Source organism: Silurus aristotelis (assembly GCF_946808225.1).
Source record: "Silurus aristotelis genome assembly, chromosome: 4".
In the NCBI taxonomy this organism is placed as follows: Eukaryota; Metazoa; Chordata; class Actinopteri; order Siluriformes; family Siluridae; genus Silurus; species Silurus aristotelis.
This window is the reverse complement of record NC_139577.1, coordinates 5,054,760-5,071,160: the sequence shown is the minus strand read 5'-3', so window position 1 is coordinate 5,071,160 and position 16,401 is coordinate 5,054,760. Positions and strand designations below refer to the sequence as shown.

Sequence of the window (16,401 nt, the reverse complement as noted above, 5' to 3'; positions counted from 1 at the left end):
AACTGTTCTACCTTTTTTAGCATACTTTACAAATGTCTTCATTACTTCTATCGTTTATTCATTCACTTTCTTGATATGTGGAATAGTCAGGATTTTCCTTTTAAGAAAAATTCTTGAAGCTGGACATAAAACTTTTAACATAAGACTGTCGAAAAAAACATTGGCGATGACAGGAAGCGGCAGCGATTTTGTGTATGCGCAAAAAAGAATCCGGTATGGAGTGAGTAGCCACATGGACACTGCGCTTAAAGTGCGAGGTAGAGACTAAACAATCTTGCAGTTGACTTAGTTGACTTGACTTAATATGTTCCTGAGGGAATACAGATTTTTACTATGTTCCGCACGTAAAAAGGATTGCATTGGATACACATGTGCATCGTAACAAAAACCCTGTACTGTAACGGTTCAGTACGAATACGTGAACACCCCTATTAACTGTAGTTTAATGCTGCATCATGATTGGCTGACTGTTTAATTGTGAGTCTTCCAAATCAAAATTCTTTTTCTGACATCCACTGAATCTACTTTAGCAGAAATTGAAGGAAAAAAAAAGTAAATCCAAATTCCTGCAACTTTTAAGGTTTGGTGCAAAACAAAACAGTGCCTCGTGTGTTTTGCTAAAGTTTGCATTATTGCCATGCCTGGTGCACTTCATCATTTATTCATGCCACTTTATTACCGTCCTCCGAGAGAGTGAAGCCAAGCCGAGCCTCAGAACAATTTCCCTTCTTGATTACGACGCCGTTGAACACTTGCTGATTCAGAAAAGCTATTATTTGCATGTGAGTGTCGTGCGAAGCCAAAAACAAGCTGCAAAAGTTTGCTCAAATGCCATTTTGCACTACATTCGTTCCGGTCCAATCACGGCATGTGCTAAGCATCAGCTCTGATCCAATTGTCACTTGTCTTGTGAGCTTCTGTTTTCAGTCTCTGTAGCCTTCTAGAGAATGTAAGAACAGATTGCTTTATGAGGTGTTAACATCGTTTTGGGGTTTTGAGCGCTCCCTGTGCTCCACACCACACTTTTCCAGTGGTAGTACAATAACAGAACGGCATGCACAGATGCCCTTGGTTGCTGGCATCGACTACATGCTGCCTGAAAAATCATTTAGATGACCAGCCTGCAGTTCTCACGAGGGCTTTTTGATTGGATTCAGAGGAAAGGGAGTGATTTATCATGGTTAATAGACACTGGTGACAGCTGAAATCAGCAGGGGGCTCTGCCGTGTGTGCCAGCCGAAACCGCAGTCAGTCACCACTGATGCATGCCAATTTACACAATTACCCAGGGCAACAAGTGCCGCTCAGCATGCCAGTCAGAATATTTACACCGTTTTATCCTTTAAACGAGCACTTTATCAAACAGAAATACTACATCACTCAAACAGCTGTATTGTAGCACTTGTATGACAACAGTTGGTGCAATGATCTAATATGAAATGCACCATTAAAAATGTAAAGGCTCACATTGCAACTGCTGTTTTGTTTCAATACACAGCCACTTGGTTAGGACCACCTGTATAACGGCATTTGATTGAGAATTGAAAAGTGAGTGTTGATTGAACCAACATGTGTCCTCCGTTGCCTCAGATTGCTGTAAAACCTGATGTGGTCTTCGAGGTTTCTGTCTGTTTTGAGATGCATTTCAGCTCACCACTGTTGCGACAAATGGTTACAAATGAGACATGGCCTACCCTACCCAAGAGTCTTAATGAATGGTCATTATTATGGGGTAGTGTTCTGTGATTTGTTATTAATTTAACAAACAGTTAAATATCATTTAACCTATTATTTATTATTATTACAGTACATAATTTAGCAAAACAGTGCAATTTACACTCTGTAATGTATAAACTTTACAGTATATATATATATATATATATATATATATATATATATATATATATATATATATATATATATATATATATGTGTGTGTGTGTGTGTGTGTGTGTGTGTGTGTGTGTGTGTGTGTGTGTATATGTGACGATGGACACAAGTGTCGGGTGAGTTTCAGTGTCAGAAATCACTAAACATTTGTTTTACCGACATGCAAAATCTTAAAAATCAAGCACCAAAATCTGCCATGATGAACACATCTGGCAGTTAAATCTGTCTGTGTGAAAACAAAGCAAATGTTCCATTTGGTGTCATGATGATTTACGTAATGTAAATAGATTCACATATTTAAATTTTAATAATAATCACACATTTGCATAAATCGTCCATATTTGTCTATGCCCATTACAGTATTAAAAACTTGAAAGTATTCATTTGAGGTACATTTAGTACAGATAAAAACGTGCGAGCGATGGATGGATGGATGGATGGATGGATGGATGGATGGATGGATGGATGGATGGATGGATGGATGGATGGATAGATAGATAGATAGATAGATAGATAGATAGATAGATAGATAGATAGATAGATAGATAGATAGATAGATAGATAGATAGATAGATAGTAAAGACTGAGGAAGATGGTACATGAAGTCATTAAATTATTCTTGCCATTGGACCAGAGAGCATATTACTTTTGTTTTCGTGCTGATGTGAGATTCACATTATATTACAATTTTCTCACCATTGGTACTTGAAATTAAACCATAAAGACATGCAATGCTAATTAGTGAATAAATTCCAATCTAATGCAGGCTATGTATGGAAGCCATCTTTTGAAATGTTTTATTCTTTATTTAATTTTTTTAATAGTACTGTTGTGATGTTTGGAGTAACAGCAAATGGTTAGGATCTTGGACTACTGACCCAAAAGTCGTTTGCTGAAATTTCAGCACTGCCAAGCTGTTACTGCTGGACCCTTAAACAAGGCTCCTAACTGCTCAGTTATGATACGAATGAGCTGAAGAAGTCGCTGTGAATAAGCGTGTTTGCCAAAATGCAGTAAATGTAAAATGGCTCCCAATCGGAGTTTAAAGCAAAGCAGAAAGGCTGTAATTAGTAACCCAACTAATATATTTTATGCTTTTACACTGCTCCTAAAACAGGCTTAAAAATTGCAAAATAAATCAACTTTACACTACAATTCAGGGCTATTATGCTGCATTATATACATTAAGTTATAATATCTTTATTATCGATTGGAACAGTCATGACTGCCAGCATCCGTTCGCTATAAAAAGCAATTCTGCCCATTTACCACCCCCCAGACCAAAAAAAGAGCATTGCCATCATTAATGCATGTTCATTCTCCATTCTTCAAATCTTTACCAAACAAGAAAAAAAACCTCCTGAAGTAAAAATCAAGCATTTTTTTACACACACCGTTCTATATGGAAGTGATGGCACTCAATATCGACATTCTGTTTCTTCGCAGTTCACAGAGAGACATGCTGAGCTTCTGCTTAAGCTAATGTTAGCTGAATCGATGATCTATTGATCAATACGAGAAGGCTGTAAGAGAATAATATAGTGACTGCAAGACTGAATGATTGACAGTTAAGACACCGTAGCTGCTGGCGAATCGATTGCGCCGCATTCTAATACAAATCAACATTTTATGCTTACTAGAAAACATTTACATTTGCGGCATTTAACGGACTCTCTTGTCCAGAGCGACGTACAGAAGTGCTTTGAGTTTCTAGCAATGAAAAAATCTACACTGGTACGCTAGTTTACAAACTTAAGCTAAATCAGCCGACAACTCTGTTGAGAGGTGTTTTTTTTAAAACAAAGCAAACTTGGAAAGTGTTAGTTTAAGTGTTTCAGGAAGAGGAAGGTCTTCACCTGTTGCTTGAAGACTCCGCCTCGAAGATATCCTCATTGACCTTGTATGGAAAATATCCAATGCACTTGAACAATCCGCAAAAGCCCATTAATCTGTTGACAAATCAGCAGCTACAGTACAATCCTGCCAGGTCCTCCACTAAATGCTGTATTTTGATAATCTATTCTTATGACAGTGAAAAATCAATTTTTGTTTTGATGTCATTGTTTTGATATGGTATGTTTTTATAGGTGCAATCTGTTACTATAAGCATTCTTTGCATTGCCTGAAATATTCAAAGGTAAAAACCCATCGTCTCGGGATCCAGCTGCTCCTCAGTCCTTTTCTCTGGCACACATTCCACTTGATAGCTTTTCACTTGTTCTTCCATTTTATATCATGCTGAGAATCGTTGCAGCGTCTCGCCAACATGCCCGTGTCGTCAGTGCAAATATATTCATATGCTCAATGCGGTGTTTCTGCAGTGACTTCTGATCAACAGCAAAATCGGTTTCATATGTGCAATTCCATAAAAAGTAAACAACTTTGTTCTTCAGGAACGGGGCAATATTCATACAGTGTACTGACATGATGGTATGAGAAGAGACAATGATGATAAATTTCATACAACGCACATTGCAAGGATTCTATTAGAATTAGTAAAGAGGTTTATGAATTTGACTGGGGTAGAGCAGTGGTCCCATACCACCAGGTGACGGAAAGATCGCTCTCAGGTCGCAAGAAGGTTCTGGGGGAAACAGGTCTATAGATTTGCAAATGTAAATCTATAGAAATTACATCCCGCACTAATTTCAGAAAACACTATTTCCACATGGTTTAGCTTATGATCATCATACAGTAAGTGTTAAACGAACATCCCTCCATTCGTTTTTTAATTTTTTTTTTCAGTAGAGAAGATCAGAGCAAGCCAGGTGAGAAACTTAAAGAGAGCCAGCTCCTGAAAAGAAAATTGGAAAAAAGAAAGTTTGTAAACAAAAATATGACTTGGTTTCGTCTCGCTGGGCAGTTCACATACTCCAAAACTCTATGTATGTAATATGTACAGATATATTTGATAATGAATCAATGAAGTCATCATCTATCTATCCATCCATCAATACATCCATCCATCCACCCCCACCCCCCCTTTCTCTCTCTCTCTCTTTCTCTCTCTAGTGGGGTAGGGTGTAGGGTTGTGGGTTTTGTGTGTATATACTGTATATGTACACACACACACACACGCACACACACACACACACACACACACACACACACACACACACACACACACACACACACACACACACAAAACCCACAACCCTACACCCAACCCCACTCCTCAAGGCCCCACAAACTCACAAGCCACCCCATGATCCATTAAAACATTTATAAGAAAATGAAACGTGATGAAATGAAACGTCTGTGATGTACAAAAGTCTGGAGTGCCTTCGGTTAGAAGATTACACTTGTGCCTTCAGTAGTTTATAGAATCAGTGTGAAATACCATTTAAACAAATTTTTACATGGAAATGAGAGAAAATAAAAAAATGTTTTATTTATATCGTGGATATTTTAAATCTTTTCACTTTCTCTATCAGACCAACTAATTCTTCTATTATTTTTTTTTTTATTAGAACTGAAAGAAATGTATCACGTACATTAAGCTGCATTATATAATTAAACATAGCTTAAATTGGATAAAAACAAAAAGTATATGCAAACAGATGATGCTACATGTCCACAAAGATGGATTTTGGTTGCCAGCTGTTGCAGAATTCGAACCGTGACTACATTGGGAACACGAGGAATCAATGGCATGTAATGTAAATCTTAAATATGTCTTTTTCGTGATGTAATAACACACTCAGGGAAAATAATAAATGAGGAAAACAAATATAAACCACCACAGCAGTGACTATTGTTAATTAACCGTAATAGAGGTTGTTTGTTTTTGCCTGGGTGAAGCATGTTTCTTGGACTGTACCTGTCTTCTATTATGGGAATGTTCTTTTGTTTCTTCTTTTCTCCTTTATTCTTATTCATCTTTTAAGATCTAAAACTGTACTAACCCAACAATCCTCAGGCTAATTAAATGATCATAGCTGACAAGAATCTATTGATCCCTGCTGTTTTGTAATCTTTGTTTTTATTATGACTTTTGTCCTTCAATCCAATGTAATATAGGGTGCATTCTTTTAGACAAGACGTTGATTGTACGAGTTTCAGTAAATTCTCAATATATATTTAATGTATTATTATTTTTTTATTACAATATCATATTCCCTCCTAGATCAGCTACAACATGTAACATGTTTGGTGTCCAGTGTGCCATTAGTTTTACACTGAAGCTAAAAACGATGGCATGTGTGTATTGTTAAACAGCTGAATTAAATACAAATAGAATTAAATGATGCTTTGGTGGCAAACACAGGACATCAAATATGATTTTTTTATTTTTTTCAATGAAACAGATTTTGTATTTTTTCAGCAAGTTTTTTAGATACATTCCGTTCATTTCATTCTACAATAACATCTGTACAATCCTAAAACCTCTGGTTAATACACTCTCTTTTTGAGTCATACTTTTTAAAAATGTATTCGCCATATGAATACAGTTTGAGCACAACTAAATTGGGATGATAAAATCTAAACCTCGCGAGTCTTTTTGCAGAGGGAGCCATGAACAGCGACCCCCGGAGAACTCCTGCCACCATCACCCCAGCCTCTAAACCTGAAAGACACAAGAGATCAAACCCTGCTTTGGCTGTTCTGGGTAAATAACTCACTACTGCATTCTGAATTGGGAGAGGAAACGTGTGTGTGTGTGTGTGTGTGTGTGTGTGTGTGTGTGTGTGTGTGTGTGTGTGTGTGTGTGTGTACGAGTGTGTAATTGTATGTGAGGAAAGGGTATGTAAGAGTGTTTTAAGGTCACATATTATATAAAGACTTTGGATTTCAAAGACATGCCTTTTGAAGTGGTGATCCATAAAGAGTGAAGAAGGTGTGTGTTACAGGTCGAAGTCAACATGCCAGTCAAAAAACAGTCGGGTGAAAAAACAATGTGCATTTCTAAAACAGTTTTTCATCATTCTTTACTAAAGGAGGCTTTCTTTTTTTCTTCTTCAAATGAATAGTGACGTAGCCAGTCCTGACTCGAGTTTTACATTCTTTAGCAAAAATGCAGTGTTTGAACAGTGTTTCAGTAAAGTGCCATCATATAAAATACGAGTACAACGTTAAGACATAGAAAAAATTGTACCCCGAAATGTGGCTTCCCTGAAGTAACCTGGAACATCTGGACCATTTTGCTCACGGAGATTTGGCTGAATGACCTGATGACAGGCGTAAAAGTCAGGAAGTGTGATTTTTATTAAATCTGGAATGTGCGATGATAGACGCCAAGTACTTTTCCGTTTCAAGTTATTTCAGGGGAATTGGGAGTTTTTTCTTTTTCCCCAAAAGGGGTGCCAACATATTTGTCCACATCTGTATAGGGGGTAAAAGACTTTGGGTTGTGTCATTAAGGAAATAGTAAATCAATGATGGGGTGGAACTGGTGGAATGGGGAGTTACTGTCAGCTCAATGTTGATTATTTTCTATAAAATATATCTTTTATTTTGCTCATTTCAAACATTTAATAAAATTGCTATTAATCTATCTACAGTATATCTATATCCACACACACACACCCACACACACAAACACACACACACACACACACACACACACACACACACACACACACACACACACCAATCAGGCATAACATTTTGACATTATAACATTTTGACCAGTGACATGAATAACACTGCTTATATCTGTTAGTGGGTGGGATATTATTAGGCAGCAAGCGGACATATTGTGCTTAAAGTTGATGTGTTAGAAGCAGGAAAAAGCAAGCGTAAGGATTTGAGCAAGTTTGAAGAGGGGCCAAATTGTGATTACTAGATGACTGGGTCAGAGCATCTCTAAAACTGCAGCTCTTGTGGGCTGTTCCTAGTCTGCAGTGCTCAGTATCTATCAGAAGTGGTCCAAGAAAGTTACAGTGGGAAACCGGTGACAGGGTCCTGGGTGTGGTCTGATCCAACAGATGAGCTAGCTAGCTAGCTAGCTAGCTAAAGTGAAAGTATGAGGAATAGCAGGGTCAGACTGAGATTTCACAAACAACACTTTCTCTAATCTTTCTCTCTCTCTCTCTCTCTCTCTCTCTCTCTCTCTCTCTCTCTCTCTCTCTCTCTCTCTCTCTCTCTCTCACTCTGCATGTCATGGCTGTAGGCATGATTACATCACTGTAGCTCTGATTCACTGTAACTGTGTGAAGCTATATGCCAGTGGCGCTGTCTGACCGCCACATTGTGATCACAGTGAAGTACAGCTTACTTTTTTGTTGAATCAATGGAGTCAACATGGCAACCAATCCTAACCCCGTATTATCCTGGTACCACTGGTGAGGCAAGAACAGCCTGAGTGATGTCAGGAACTAACTTGCTTAATAGATGATCCACAACATAGAATGTAACTGGAAATGGATCAAAATTCACACTATTGTTAATTGTGTTACAGTGGTCTAACGGAAATCCGAAAATCAGATAATTTTGGATACAATCCCGCAGTTTCTATGGTACCTTAGTGAAATCATCTAGACATTATGTCACTTTATAAACGTAACAGTGTACAGTATTTTGACCAAATACATAGTTCAAAATGTTATTCCTAACGTTCCTGAACATTTCCGCTATGGATTCCTGCTAATTTTTAAATAATACGCAACTCGTTCATAGGTTCCAAATGAGAACTTGTGGATTTTCCGAGCTGCGAGTTCCGAACCGCGAATTATCAGGGGTTGACTATGTTACATGATACGATCCTGCCGTTGATTCATTTTACTGTAACAGCATACTGGACATAAAAAATTTGGGAACTTGATTTGTAACTAGTGCAAGGATCAGCTGAAGTTACCAAAATCAGGTGGAAATCAGGATGTGGAGTAGGTGATGTGGATTATGAAGTGCAGAAATAAAATATTCATGGATTTTAGCTCAGTGTGAGTCTAGTGATGGAAGAGGAGCTATTTTGTTGCTGAAAACGGGCCTTTTGTTGACATGTTCAACAAAAACTTACTGTACATTGTATTGAAGTGTCCCGCTGCTATGTACGCAAAACCGGAAGGAATTAGGAGACATTTTAAAAAGATAAACTCCAAGTCATGAATAATTAGATTTACTTTAACAGATTCAGTAACACACTCAGAGGAAAGCGCTATCAGTCCTCGTTCACTTACACAACTTATAGATGCCTGTGATTGACAAGTGTTGCTGTAATTCACTGGGCGAAGATCACTGGCTATCCATTTCATACCATTCTATTCAGACACCCACCCACAAATCATCTTTGTGGTATTTTTGGGATTCAATCATGTTATTAAACAAAGATATGATGAATGGTTCCTGGTTCATTTCCTAAGCTTGGGTACCTGTTTAAATGTACGTCCTTATGATTCTTTCCTCCTAGTCTTGCAGCGTGATTCATCCCAGGAGCATGCTGGTAGTTGTTGCTAGGTCCAAATGTGTGCAGGCATGAACTAGGATGAAATGATATCGAGTTATTCGGATTGTATCCAACTTTTGGATCCACCATAGTCCTGTAAATCAAAATGGAGATGGATTTCAAGTATATAAAGTTGTTAGAAAATAAATGACTGCTGTAACTGTGTAGATATATATATATATGGCCAGTTATTCCTGGTATATAATATCATGGCTAAGTGGTTAAGGCTCTTTGCTGTTTATTGAATACAATTATGTGTTTAAATCCAAAAATTGTTAAAGGTTCAAGCTTTTAAACTGAACTACTCTTGAAATAGTTTCTGGAAAAAAAAAGCATAAACACAAACCTCTGGAGATTAACGTTAACTTCCGAGTTCCCGAAAAAAACGTAACAGTACTAGACCGAACCTAAATCTGATCAAGGTTTTTGTACTCCATTAGTTTTCCACTAAAGTGGTGTGTCACTTAAAAAGCTGAACTTCTGTAACCTTCATCAAAGATTCAAAGTTCACAGCAAGCACAAGTATCACACCCTCAGAAAGGCTCCAACCCTCAAATGCAAATGTTTTTTTTTCTGGATTTAGACAAAAGCAGCCAATTCATTTAAATGTATTCTGTGGTATTGCTCTGAATGTGTAGATGCATAATGTGAGACTGAAGACACAGACGTGTACATTTATAGCATTTAACAGACCGAAGTTCACAGCCTTATTTATGTGTCGCAAATGAGGAAACTCAGTTTTCTTCGCGGTGTTATGCTAGCTTGTGTAGGCTAAATTAGCATTTCTTCACGTTGTTAAAAAAATATATCAACTAAAGATTTAATCAACGACGTGTAGAACACTACGGCACAGTATCTAGATTTGTCTCTCCATCAGAGATGGTTTTTTTTTCCTTTTCCAATCATTCATTTAGACAGGAGATCCTGTCACCTCTAATGCCACTTTATTCGACAAGTATCTATCTCTTGAATCTTTTCCCCCCATATCTCTCTTTTAATTTACGCTACAACTCAGCTTTATGATAGACAGTGTGGAGTCTTGAAAAAAGGGAATATTGTATGAATATTTACAACTATCCCCAAGCATATTAGCATACAGCTCTCCAGACAGGCAAATACCCATCCCATGTGCCCTAGATAATATTTGTATTTTTGGCAGCAGAACAGAAATTAAACTCGTAACATTAGCATAACAGACAGCTCCATGGCCCTGGAGTAAATAATACACAAGGGTTGCGAGAGAGGAATTGTTTTTGCGCTCTGCTCTCCGGTTCTCTCGTGTGCTGCTGATTTAGGTGCTGGCCGTTTGTGATCGGGGCTTATAAAAAGATGAATGTGGTAAGCGAATCAGCAGGCTCTGGGCGATCGATTTACGCATGAATAATCACCACCACACGACAGGTGACTGGATGAGAAAGGAAGAGAGAGAGAGAAAAATAGAGAGAGAGACCTTGAAATTACGTTCCGCTTCGAGAGCATTATCGCGATCCAAGCTGGCACGGCGAGCATCCTGCAGGGCAGTATGGGTAATGAAAGTGTTTGTTTGCGGTGTCCCACAACCGCCAAAGGATTTTCAACCACTAAATTAGCAGCTAGCTTTAATTCCCCCATTTATTATGGAAGCCACCTGTTACCTGGAACCATGAGTCAAATGGGGCTGCTGAGAGATTTTTGTCCTTACGTGTCTCGTTGGTGGTTTTCACAGCTTGTCCCTCATTAATAATTCACTCCAACCGATTGATTGAAACCAGAAGAAGGAGGAAGAGAGGATGAGTACGCTGGCAGGACTGCGTGTTCTGTCTGGAGTGGCTTTTATAATAAGTCTATTATTATAGCATTAATCCAGACGTGTTACTTAACAAATGGCAAGGATTTGTTCAAAAAGTTTCACAGTGTGTTTAACGAGTTTTTTCTACACAAATACAAGTTTTTAGGGCAGAGGTGTCTAATTTGTGTTTTTTTTGCAACATGACAAACTGCATTATGTTGGTCTTTGGTGGACAGAACGTTTATATATATATATATATATATATATATATATATATATATATATATATATATATATATATATATATATATATATTCATTCATTCATTCATTTTCTCCCGCTTATCCGTAATTCGGGTCGCGGGGGCAGCAGTCTCAGCAGGCCCCCACCTTCGACTGCTGCCCAATCCTCACAGCACCATCCCTTACGGTCCCTCCTGCAGGTGGTGAGCCCACGGGAAATATATATATATATATATATATATATATATATATATATATATATATATATATATATATATATATATATATATATATATATATAAATGCACAATGCCAGATTCATGAAGATGACTGCATATCCGGATGACTGCACCCCGTTCCTCCTCACATTTACTCCTCATGACATCACTATTGCCCTTGTGACTAAACAAATTTCCACAAAAATTCCCAAAAAAATTGTGAAACATTTTCTCAGAAAAGTGGAGGTTATCATTAACAGCAAATAGGGACTAAATGTAGAATAGGATAGAAAGGGAATCCTATGGTCAGGTGTCCACAAACCTTTGTTTACATAGTATATTCCATTCATTGGCCAACCACTGCATCTACAATCATCAATATTGCCGTTTGCTTTTTTTAAAATAGCTCGAACAGCACCGTGAAACCCCAGTCTGCTTTGAAACCTTTGCCTGGGAGAGTCGTTGCTGATGCATTGACTGCCTTGTCTTGTTGCTGTGCTCTGTGTTGCCATGGTGTATGACCTGTGACATAAAACACGTCTTCCACTCTGTGTTTTCCCTCACATCTGTTTCCGTTTCAGTTAATGACTGTTTCAACCTGCATCCGAAATTGATGATCATTAGCACTTGCTTGGTATCATTGGTTAATCATACACTTTGCTGTGATACTACAAAATCCCTTACTTTTTGCCAGTGTACAGAGTGTGTTTACAAATAGTGGTTACACAATATATGTTTGTGTGTGTGTTTGTGTGTTCACTCTGGCACACTGTTGGGACGATTTTATAAAAATGCCGCTCCTTTTCACTTGACTTATTCGGTTAAATTTTTATTCCCCTCCTGAAGTGTAGTCAGTCATGGTAGAGTGTCCTGTATTACAGGCCAAAATCCCCAGCGAGGGATTTTCCTCGCCTCTTAATTCGCAGATTTACATACAAGATGCTTTGCTCTTAAAAAAAAGGCAGCCGAGGCTGAAATGTAGCCCGGCTTAAACAAAACCTTGTGCCAGACTGAACACAACCCAGACTGCGTTGGCCATGATAACGGAAGGTTAGTGGTTTAACACATCTGTTCAGGTTATGACTTATCAAATAATGTCCAATTGACCAGCTGTTTGAATTGTATAACTGGAAAATTATAACATTCGCAGCCAATCTGTCTCAATTTCTTCTCAGTTATTAGCAATAAAACCCATGTTTATGGGTATTGCTCTCATTTCGATTCCACTTTGGTCTACTTTCTGTAAATGAAGGGGGAAAACACTTAAAGGCACGTTGCTAAAGGAGAATAATCAACAATATATTGGTGTTATGAAACAGAGCTACCGTTTCCACCTTGATTATTTTCCCAAAACGGCATGTCACGTGCTGTAAAATGTTGATTACCCTCAAATACAACAGCAGTCTTCAGTATATTGTTGCAGAGCCACAACGCAGTTGTTAGTTATATTCTAGCAGCTATAAACAGCCATGCTCTCAGTCTCTTGAAGTTAACAAGACAAAATTTGTCCAATGTAACTTACATCTTAAATATAATTATAATAAATGTAAATATAAATATACAAAGAGTTACAAAGCATTAAAAATGAATTATTGGCAAATTTAAGTATCTACTTCAGAATTTCCTTTTATAATTCAACAAACCAAATACACTATATGGACAAAAGTACAGGGAGGTGGTAGCTCAGTGGTTAAGGCATTGGGCTTTGGATCAGAAGATCACAGGTTCAAATCCCACCACCACCAATCTGCCACTGCTGGGCCCTTGAGCAAAGCCCTAAAACCCTCCCCTGATCAGTTGTAAGTCGCTCTGGATAAGGGCGTCTGCCAAATGCCGCAAATGTAAATGTACTGGGACACCTGACTTTTCCAGCCATATGTTGTTCTTCTGCAAATTGTTAGCTTGGCACACATTTGTATACGGTGTCTTTGGATACAAGCCTGCTCCAGCATGAATAATACACAAAGTACCTGTACACAAAGCCAGCTCCATGAACATATGCTTTACATGGGAAAGGGTTGAAGATCTCCTGCTGTAGAGCTCTGATCTCAACCCTACTAAACACCTTTGGAATGAACGCTGACTGCACCCCAGGCCTCTTTACCTCACTTACATTAGTACCTGACTTGTTACTTGTACCTGACTACTAACACCCTTGTGGTTAAATTAGCAGAAATCTCCACAAAATCTACTGGAACATCTTTCCAGAAGAATGAAGATTATTATAACATCAAAAGTAGACTAAATATAGAATTGGATGTTAAAATAGAAGATGCAAATTTTATGGTCAGGTGTCCACAAACCTTTGTTTTTACAGTGTACGATTATTAAAGCTATTTCTGAACAGTTTTTGTACCTTTCTTAATTAGTTATGAAGCAATTATGAAGCTAAAGTAGGTAACAAATATTAAATAAAAAGTGTATATATATATATATATATATATATATATATATATATATATATATATATATATATATATATATATATATATATATATATATATATATGTCAATTTTAAAATTAAAAAACAGCAGTAACACAGTCAAAGCTACAGATTTATTGCAGCTGTGGCACCATAAAGTGAACATGGAAGCATGGAATGCATAGCTAATTATTTGCTAATGAGAAATATACACTCTAAATTTAGCTTCCAATTTCCAAAATGACAATTTTGCTGTTGCTGTCAATCACATTTTAGTTAACAGGAGGAAAAAATTAACTTTGCATGCAAGTTCAGTAATAAAAATCTCAGTGTGATGTCAGTGCCCCTAGTATTAATTAGCTTGATTGCTGCTCAAGTATGTACTGTATATCTGCTATAGTAGCTAATAAAGGGTGAAAGTACAGCTACAAATCACGTGAGTGTGTTGGCGGTGTGAGATATACTGCCCTGGCAAGACCTCAACTTAAAACCCTGTGCACGTCTGAAATATATTTAGTGTATTGGAAGCAGAAAGAAGCAGCAATGGTGCCATGGATTATGTTTCAAACCAAAGCAATAAGAACTGGCTTTAACTTCTTTATAGGATACTAATTAAATAATGTTTTCACACACACATGACTCAAACATGAACCAAGCGTACGTCTTGTGTTAAATCTGATTTCAGAACTACAGCGTCCCGTATGGTGTCTCATGTGACAGATGCAGCTCGAAGGGGGGAAAAAAAGGCAGTTAGCATTAGTAAACATTAGCAAAGGCTAAAGTTTCAGCAGGGAATGTATATAGCGAGACACCTGTTCTCGCCTCGGAAAAAGGTCGGCCGGAACGCCGGGATGGGGTCATGTGACCGCTCGCCATCTGCCATGCGACTGATTCGGAGGAATTGCAAACGCGCACACACTTTTCACACAGTTCTCCTGATAACATCATCAAAGCCCACCTCATTAAGTGGGATCATTAAACTTAAATCAGGCTCAAATCGTGTACTTAGGTTTGATCAGGGTTTAAACTGAATATGACAGAAGAAATTGTAGAAACTTTTACTATGAATATCTTCTCTAGATGTTCGAAAGAATCCAGAAATAATGTACGAAAACAAAGAACTACTTCAGCTTTCAAGATAGGATAATTTTTTTTTTAAATATGTATACAAATTAATATCAGTGTACCCTTGCAGCTATATTTACTCCTGCTTTTTTTTATTTTTGTAAGTTACCTACTGACTTTTGACAGACACACTCCTCCTCCTCCTGCAGCATTCTTTCTATTAATAAGTGATTTCCTAGTGCTTCTTGGGATTTTCAAGATGGCGGGTGAGATGTTGCATTCTTCATTAACTCCACCAGTGGCAGGTTGTGCATTTCACACCTAGGCCTTCAGTAGTGTCCTACTTGAATCAATCCATCTCTTAATACCCTTATTATAATGACTTTCCTTACAATGTCAGGCTGATTGGATAGAATATGAACTCTGAATATGAATATGTTTGAATAAAAAAAAAGCGGTGAACCCAAGAGACACGCTATGAAATGAAGAAAATAGACTTTTGGGAGAAATGTAATACATATGAATGCAAAAATATTATAGGGTCTTATTTCTCAATTCCTCATATTAAAATGTAAGTCAGTGATTTGGCCTTGTTGGCCCTGACGACTTGCCACTGGTATACACACTGCAGAACATTTCCAATCAGTTAATATCAAAAAAGAAAATTCACCTTCTGCCTTGAGTAAACGTGAGTAAACTTGAAGTCTTTGCTTCAGTTTAATGGGGCTGAACAGTTTTACAATGCCGTTTTTACAATCACCTGACACTTAAATTCACAAAGTTCAATTCTGTTAAACTCATTTGTTTCCTTTCTGCTTTAGGGGTTTCCTGTGAAATCAGGGTGAACACTAAATCTGCAAACCACATTGATTTTTCCCCACTTTAATATTATATAAGTATAGTTTTGTAGATTCTAGACATATGTTCACAATTAAGACCAACACTGTACAAAATATGGAAAAGTGTGTGTGTGTGTGTGTGTGTGTGTGTGTGTTATGCAAAGAGAAGATTTGTGTGACAGTTTTTTTGTGGGACTAGTTCCTGCATTAGCACTCAACAGTTTCTTCGATAAGTGACTACATTGGGTGAACATTTTTAAATTCTGTATATATTTTTAAGCACATCTGCACTACAATGAATGGACAAAAGTATGTGGACACCTGGCCATAATATTCATTATGCTTTACAAACATCCTATTCCACATTTTGTCTCCATGTGCTGTTATAGTGACCTCTACTCTTCTGGTTAGATGTTCCACTAGATTTTAGAGTGCTTGGGGAGATTATTTGAGATTATTCAGCCACAAAGCTGTTAGTGAAGTCAGGTACTGAACTATAAGAGATGCGGAGACCTGAGGTGCAGCCAGAGTTCCTATTCATCCCAAAGGATGTTTAGTAGGCTTCAGGTCAG

The 16,401-nt window shown here is 37.7% G+C and overlaps 1 protein-coding gene and 1 long non-coding RNA gene across 3 annotated transcripts in view; both read left to right on the top strand.

Moving 5' to 3' along the window:
* LOC310725568 overlaps positions 1-16,401 on the top strand; it is a 224,887-nt gene that overhangs the window by 50,531 nt on the left and 157,955 nt on the right. The window lies entirely within an intron of this gene.
* gfra1a (gdnf family receptor alpha 1a) overlaps positions 1-16,401 on the top strand; it is an 89,439-nt gene that overhangs the window by 12,470 nt on the left and 60,568 nt on the right. Inside the window, exon 4 of one of the 2 annotated variants that reach the window (XM_083540479.1) lies at positions 6,398-6,499. The exons of the other annotated variant lie outside the window; for it this stretch is intronic. Coding sequence (XP_083396605.1) covers positions 6,398-6,499 — 102 coding nt within the window. The remainder of the gene's footprint in view (positions 1-6,397; positions 6,500-16,401) is intronic. 2 annotated transcript variants of the gene reach the window in all.